At 54.9% G+C, this 7,884-nt stretch overlaps 1 protein-coding gene across 3 annotated transcripts in view; it reads left to right on the top strand.

Moving 5' to 3' along the window:
- The first annotated feature begins 389 nt into the window (after positions 1-389).
- The window catches only part of SPTBN2 (spectrin beta, non-erythrocytic 2), a 36,933-nt gene continuing 29,438 nt past the window's right edge, over positions 390-7,884 (top strand). Inside the window, exons 1-2 of one of the 3 annotated variants that reach the window (XM_012757510.3) lie at positions 390-671; positions 7,251-7,429. In XM_012757510.3, coding sequence (XP_012612964.1) covers positions 7,273-7,429 — 157 coding nt within the window. In that variant the 5' untranslated portion in view covers positions 390-671; positions 7,251-7,272. Of the gene's footprint in view, positions 672-1,165; positions 1,296-1,378; positions 1,496-7,250; positions 7,430-7,884 lie in introns of those variants that run through there. The other 2 variants (XM_012757508.2, XM_012757509.3) reach the window with 2 other exon arrangements.

Here is a 7,884-nt window from a genome sequence, read left to right as displayed (position 1 = left end):
GGTAGGAATGGGCCGTATACATCTTCAGAGGCAACACAGAACCTAACAGCTCTCTACTAAGCCCACCCTGTTATGACTAGCTCATCTCTGAGCTTAGTTTTCTAGTACGGAAGAACAGTTACCTACCTATGGCAGCTGGAGTGCTGTGGGGTGGACGTGAGATAAAGCACTTTTAGCTCCCACCTGGCACTCTGCAAGTTTGTTATTATGATTGGAGCATAATTCCTGCCTCTCCTAAGCAGAGAGTTCACCTTGGCTAATGACTTTAGAACTTAGACCACTCAGATGCTAATAAACCAAAGAGAAACCCAGCCTCGCCAGGCCTAGAAATGTCCACCCCCACCCCCACCCCCCTCAAGACAGTGACTAGGCCGGAATTCTCCTGGTTGATAAATGAGAGGAGCTGAGAATCTGGCTTGTGAGAAGGCGAATCTGCACATGTACCATGGAGACGCTCCGGGAAAGAGAGCCGGCCCACCTGCCTGAAGGAGGCCGGGAGAGAGAGGGGACGGATGAGAGAAACGCTTAAGGGAGAGGGACTGGAGGTGCCCGAAGAGGAGGTCTTGAAAAGGGAAAGAGAGGCTGAACCTCGGGAAACCTTTTCGGCGGTGAATTGAAGGAAGGATCGCGTGTCCCGCGGATACAGATTTTGGACGAAAAGGTGGACAAAGGTGGGGTGTCCAGACTGGGGATACCGAGCCCCGCAAGCTGTGAGGGTACATCCAGGCGGCCAAGGGGTGACCTGGGGCTAGTGAGGACCGGAAGGTGGGGTTGTGGGGGAAGCCACGCGGAAGGTGTGGGGGGTCGGGAGCGGGCCGCGGAGCTGCCGCCGCCTCGCCCCGGGGAACGTCAGCGACCCCGGCCCGGGGAGCTGTGGGGAGAGCCGAGAGGGGCCGCGGTTGCCATGGCGCCGGGCGGAGAAGGGGTGACGCAGGCCCCGCCCCGAGCCCCGCGGGGCCGCGGGCTCCAGATGGTCCCCGGCCTCCCGCGGGAGCCGGCGGCCTGTGGCAGGGGGAGGCTATTGTCCTCCTTCCGCGGCGCCGCAGTCCCGCGGCTCGCGCCCGCGCGCCGCCGCCACGCGCCCCGCCGCCGCCGCCGCCGCCCGCCCCGCGCGCCCCCCGCGCCGCTCACGCCGCGTGACAGCGCCCGCCCGCCGCCCGCTGTGCGCCCCGCCGCCGCCCGGCCACCCGCCGCCGCCCGCAACCGCCCCTCACTGCCGGGCTGCGGGCGCGGTGACGACCAGTGCGCCCCCGCTCGCCGCGCTCCCGCCTGCCGGGCCGGCGCTCCGCACCGAGGTAGGTGCCGGCGCCCCCGCCCGCTTTGTCCCGGCCGGCGGGGCGGCGCGCTTTGTGCAGCCGCGTGCGGGCGCCGGGTCGGGGTCGGGGTCGGGGCCGGGCCCGCCGGGGTGAGCCGGAGAGGGAGGATGCGGCGCCCGGCCCTCGCTCCCGCCGGGTCCCGGGGACAACGTGGAGACAGTCCTGTGCCAGCCTCCCAGGTACCACCAGTGCGAGGGCCGTGGGGGTCGAGGCTTGGGGGACGCGGGCCTTCCTGGGGCCGAGAGAAGAGTCTGGAAGAGTTGGGCTGACTAGCGCCGTAACGGACCGCGTCGCTCGGGCTGGGAGCCTGTCTGACAGCGCCGGCCGTGGCGTCGCTGGGGCTGCGCGGCGCACCCGCCGGCGCCGGTCCCGGTGCTGGGGACGCGCTCGGCCGTCTCGGCCCGGCGCCTGCCGGCGCGTTGGGGGCTCTCTGCAGCCGCGTGGGCTTCCCCTCGCCCCCGGCAGCCCGCGCCTGGCCGTCCCTCCGCTCCCTCGTGCGTGCGAGAGGGGACGCGCTCGGCGGTGGCGGCCGCGCCTCCGGCAGAGGGAGAACCACGACCCTGCGGGCGCCGGGCGGCCGTTGTGTGAGGTGTTTCCGCGGCCCGGCCGCTTACCGGGCTGTGGAGCCCGCCCCTGTGGAGCGAGGCCTGCTCCTGCCTGCTCGTGGGGTGTCTGTTCCCACTCCGGCAGCACGGCCGGTGTTTACCACCCGCTCTGCCTCGGAACCGCTGCACCCGGTTAACCCCATGACGCGGCACGTCTGACATGCAGGCTCGCCGCCGGGTGTCGTCCGGGGCCGCTTCTCGGCTGCCCGCCCCCTCCGGGGCAGCCACGGTCCCGGCGTGGAGAGCTAGGAGGGTGCGGGCACGGGTAGAGTGTCCACAAACCCGGTTTCCTTGAGGGTGAGGAGGGCAGAGTGAGTTCCAAATCGGTGCCCTAGCTTGAGGTGTGGGGCAACCTCTTGGCATATTCAGAAGAGCAAAGAATTAGGCAAGGAGAAGGTAAGATGGAGCTTAGAGTTGTCCCTGGGAGAAACTGATGTAACCCTGGCCTGGGGAAGGCCAGTAGCAAGGCTGTGAAAATTAGAATAATTCTGCCGTAAGAGAAGGTTTCTAAAGGAGAGAATGGAAAAATTCGTCCACCTCTTCAGCCCAGTCCCTAAATTCCTTGGAGGGGAGTCCTGTGCTTTATCAGGAGCACAGCCGGAGCAGTGGCTGGGGTTTTGTTTTTCCTGCCTTTTCCTTTCTCTGCCCTGCAAGCGTCTTTCTCTTGCCTTCCTAGGAGCTCTGAGTTTATTTGTGATTTCTTTTTCCTTTTATCTCTCTGCCAGTCCACCCATTTATACTCTGAGGCAAATAAGATTTTTACTTTGCCAAAGTCCCCATTTCTTCTAATCTAGCTTTCTTCCCGCTGTCATTTATTCGGCTCTGCCTTCCCGTAGCTTCTCCAGCCCCAACCAACATCCTCCTTCATCTGCTGGGATTCCCTGTTCTGGGGCATCAGCTCTATTTCTGTCATTAGCTCTAGTGCCCACTCCATCTTCATCTTCCTCCCTCATCGCCTGAGGCTCCTGAGGGGAAGGGATATTTAAGTTTAACCACAAACCTAGAAGGTAACCCAGGTTCACACTCACCCCTGAAACCTTGTGTCTTATCAGTCCTCATAGCTCCTCTAGCCAATTCTAGCTGCTTCACATCTTTGGACAATGGTGGCCCTCAACATGTGGTCCCAAGAGCCTTGGCTTTAGTGTCACCTGGGAATGGGTAAGAAATACAAATTCCCAGGCACCACCCCAGAGCTACTAAATCAAACTCTGGGGAAAGGGTTCAGTGGTCTTCGATTTAACAGCCCTCCAGGTCATTGTGATTCATGCAAGTTTAAGAATCCCTGGTCCTGAGCTATAGAGTTCAACTCTTAAAGTACTCTAGCTCAGGAGCAGGTCTTTTTTGACCCCATTTCCATTCTTTCCCTGAGCTTCTCTTTAGATCTAAGAGAATTAGATTAATTAGAATTAGAATTTAGATCTAAGACATTAATTTGACTGCCAAAAAAATGAATTATGGTCAATTCACTCAATATATCTTTATTGAATACCTATCGTACTGGGCCCAGAAAACACAAAAAGGAGTAAGACACAGCCCTTGTCCTCAATGAGTTAAAAGTGGAGCGGGCAGGGAGACACATAAACAGCGAACCTTAATACGATGTGATAAGTGCAGTACTAGCTGCTGCCGGAGTGCTGTGGGAGCACAGGGGAGGGCATGATCGACTCTCTCTGAGGGAGGTAAAGAATTAATAAGGGGCAGGATGTGGTGAGAGGAGGAATCAGGGTACAAGACAGCCTCCAGCCTGCGGGATAGGATTTCTAGCTTAACACCCAGTTAAAACAGAGGAAAGGGGAGGAGGGCAGCTGCCCTTGGGGATGGATCAGCGCGGCATGGCATGTGGCTGAGCCAAGTCCCGTCCGGCAGCGCTTGGGCAGCACTTGGGTGTAGATTACGGTGGGACCCCAAACCTGCAGCTTGCGGGGTTGGCATTATTCTGGCACTGACTCTGTAAGCTACTTGGGCCTGGCCTCGAGGTCAGTGGCTAAGAATAAGGTAGTGGGGAAACTGTAATCTGGATTAGCTACTGTGCCGCCCCATTGCCATACTTCCGGAATCCACGGAGGAGAATAAGGTTGAGGATTCTCCAGCATTGAGAGAGACGGGGGTCATGAGGCTGGGGGCTTGCTGGGGGGCTGCTGATACACTAAGGAAGTGTGAGCATGGAGACCCAGGTCATAGGTGAGCAGTGATCTGCTCAGTGAAAAGACACCAGGGCAGGATCTATATAGGAGAAACTCGAATAGAAAACTATAGGAATCTGGAGGTGGCATCAGGGAACACAGACAGAGAATGGAGCATATCGTCCAAAAGAACAGGGGACTGCAGGGCCAGAATGCTTGGAAACCAAAGCATAGGACGTGGTGCTGGCCATGGTCAGCACCACTCACATGGAGGTCTATGGGTATAAAGCCTCTGGAATCGTGACATCATGGGGGTCTGTGATTTAAGGACAGAAGTGCCATCTTGGTTCCTTATCTATCTCACAGCATCCCTGGAAACTCAGGATGCAAATCATATATGCCTCAAACTTGATTCGGTGAGAAGAGTGTTTAAACGGCCTAATTTTTATTTGGGGCAGGAAGAGGTTCCAGCTCCATACTTTCTCCCAGGAATTACAGGATTCCACAGAGAGGTTCTAACAGCTGGACCTCCCTGGAAGGTCTGAATCGATGCCTGGACCCCAGTTGGAGCACCAAAAAGAAGTCAAAGCAGTACATATTTGGGTTCTGTGTAACTTACGGGGACCTCAGGGATACAGTAGTTGGGAGACAGGGTCAGATGGTTAGCTGCCTTAAGTTTCTGCTCTTTGTGGAGTCTAAGATATAAGGCAGGGTTTGAAAACCTCAGAGGTCTTCAGGGGCCTGGCAAGTAACACAGATATGTGAAGTGGCTGGATAGGAGACAAAAGGGAATGGTAGGACCTATAGAGAAATGGGCAGCTCAGGCCCATCCAAAGAAATCCAAAAGCAGTTATTGTAAAACAGCTTGTTGGTCAAATAAAACACTCCTGGGGGCTGGCCTTAGTAGGTTTGTGACTCCTAGTAAAAAGAAAAAGTAGTCATGGAACCAAAGGTCAGGGGTCATTGGACACAGGTGTTTTAGTGAGGAAGTCTGTACAGGAAGTTTGAGTGCCAGAAATGTCAGTCCCAGAGCTAAGCATGAGCGCAGCTGCTGGTTAGGACGCCCTAATGTGAAGGGCAGAGAGAAATGGAATTAGAGTTGGTCCCTCGCATGGACCGCTTCCGTCTAGCAGCTGAGAGTATTAGGTAACTTTACTTACGGTCATGCCTTGCCCACAGCACTCTTTGCTCAGAGTGATTCAACTCTGCCCTAGAATTTATTTTTATGTAAATATTTACAGAACAAATTCACAGAATCTGTTGGGGGAAATGGTGGATTTTGAACAAGAAAGGAGTCCTAGGCCTAGTAGGAATGAAGCTCCCTTTCCTACTACGGGGAATAAAAGCCCAAATCTAAGAACCTTACGCCTTAGCTCCCTTGCATCTCATTAATGCCATTCCCAGGAAAATCTTGGTGTGCATTTTTTTCTTTGTGAGAAAGGGGAGGGGTGGACAACCCTGGCCTTCAAGCTGGTCAGGTTCAGCTTCATGGAACCAGTTAATGAGAGAAGCTGAGCTCTGCCTTTGTGTGCCCATGGGAACCCGCCTCCCTGCCTACCCTGGTCTCACCATCCATCCCTTCTTCCTTGCCCAAACCTCACAAGAAGCTCTTCATACCTTCTTCCTTTCCAGATCCAGAAACTGCCAAGATCACAGCCCTGGCCCTAGGGAGTAGTGTTCAGGATTAAAATGTCTTTGTATTTGAGGGGTACTAGGAAAATGAGAAATGCAGAATTTGGGGTTAAGTTACAGACCCAGCTCCACCCCCGCCCCCCATTCCCTTGAATGGCTGCTGAATTACACAAGAACTTTGGATGGTAGCAGTTTTTTAAAATCCCCAGCAGCTAATCTGAACCTTATTTGTTAATTCTGAGGACAGAGTTGCCTTGCGTACGTTAGAGTCATAAGTAGCGCTGGCAAGTGCACATGGTCCATATTTCCTTACCCTGGGCCCTAGAAGGGAGCACTGGGTGTGGATCCCTCCAGGGGAGCACGAGAGGGCTCTGGGATGATCAAGGAACCCGTATGTGTTCTCTGTTTGAGAGGCTGTGATTAAGAACTTGTCTGCCAGAGTCCATACGAACTTTACTTGAAAACCCAGTGCTGCTCCTTCCAGCTGTGTAACCTTGAACCAGCAGCTTAACTTCTTCAGTGCAGCTTCCTCGTCTATGAAATTTATGAAATGGGGACAATAGTGGACCCTAACTCCAAGGCGGGGATGTGTTGAGGCAAGGCATGTAAATGGCAGGGTCACATCACAGCTGACATATGTTGAGCACTGACTAAATATTCCTTGTAGCAAACAGAGAAACAAAGGGCAGAGAACCCTACTGGGTCCCCCTTTGAGCTCCTGGGCCCTTTATCCATACTTGCCTCACAATACATCAGTCTTTCTGGTGTATGAGATTTGTTTTAGCTCAAGAGCAGAATCCAGGTCTTTTCATCTCAAATTGCCTACAAGGTATAGGAGGCTGTCTGGGCTGAGTAGGGGCTCGGAACAGCTTGTAGAACTGGAAGGAAAGAATGCCAATTTCTGCTCATTGTTGCCCAAGGCGGCCTGTGTTTGCTGCCTACATTGCCCTGGGCTACACACTGCTGTCCTGAAGTGCCCAGCAGCCATCCTTTCAGCCCCCACCCCACCTCCCTGTCCCCCGGTTGCTGAGACATGGCTGCCTTCCTGCTTCACTCCATGTGCTCCTAATTTTTTTTCTGTGCCAGATATCCAACAAATATTTGTTGAGTACCTGCTTATGTCAGGTATACAAATAGGTAGCAAAAACATTATATAACTTATAAGGTAAGCTGTTTCCATAAATTTACTGGTTTCAGAGTATTGCAGAAAGCAGTTCCCCTCTCTGCAGATGATCCGCCACCTCTCACACCTGGATAATGATGTGGTTTTGGAGGAGGGTGGCCTGGAGACTCAGGCAAGAGTTGATATGGAAGCTTGGGCAAAAGTCAGTCCACTGGCAGAATTTCTCTTTCTTTTGTGTGCTTCTGTTATATTCCTGTCCCTTGGCTTCCCCAAGGTGGCTTCCTCCCTCCCACTGGGGGCTGATTTATACCGACAAAAAAAACCCCAAACAACCACAAGCTCTGGCCACAAGGAGAGTCCAGCAGAGTGAGGGCAGGAAGATAGAATGACCTGGTGAGTGGAGGGCTTGGTGGCCCCTGGACACCCCTCACCACCAGCATTCTCCTTGCAGGAGCAGAAAGCCACCCACCACCATGAGCAGCACTCTGTCGCCCACAGACTTTGACAGCTTAGAGATCCAGGGCCAGTACAGCGACATCAACAACCGCTGGGACCTGCCTGACTCGGACTGGGACAATGACAGCAGCTCTGCCCGCCTCTTTGAGAGGTCTCGCATTAAGGCCCTGGCAGGTGAGGTCCGGGGAGGGCCCAGGGAGATGCAGAGGAGGAGGCTGGAGGAGGCTTGTGAAGAGCCCTGTGACTTTCTGGGAAGACTAACTTTCTACGCAGCGGCACTAAAGTGGGAAACCCACAGCACCCTATCAAGCCCCTGGTCCCCAAATCCAGCCTCAAGAACAAACTTCATGCAATCCAGAACATTCCCCAGCCTCTCTCCCCAAGCATAGAGAAGCCAAAATGACCCCTGGACTGGCTCAGATGGCTAAAACAGCTTCCTGCTCTGGCCTCAGCCCTGAGTCACCTCCTTTCATCCTTTTGCACTTACTCTGGCTGTCACTTCTGTCTCCACCCACCTCTCCCTCGCCTTCCATCCCTGTGTGCCTTCCTTGATTTCCACTGCTGTTTCCCACACCTGTTCTCCCTGCTTGTCCATTATCCTCGCCGCTCCCTCCCCACCTGTTCCTTCC

The sequence above is a fragment of the Microcebus murinus genome, chromosome 4 (assembly GCF_040939455.1).
Source record: "Microcebus murinus isolate Inina chromosome 4, M.murinus_Inina_mat1.0, whole genome shotgun sequence".
Taxonomy (NCBI): Eukaryota; Metazoa; Chordata; class Mammalia; order Primates; family Cheirogaleidae; genus Microcebus; species Microcebus murinus.
This window is presented reverse-complemented; position numbering and strand designations above follow the sequence as displayed.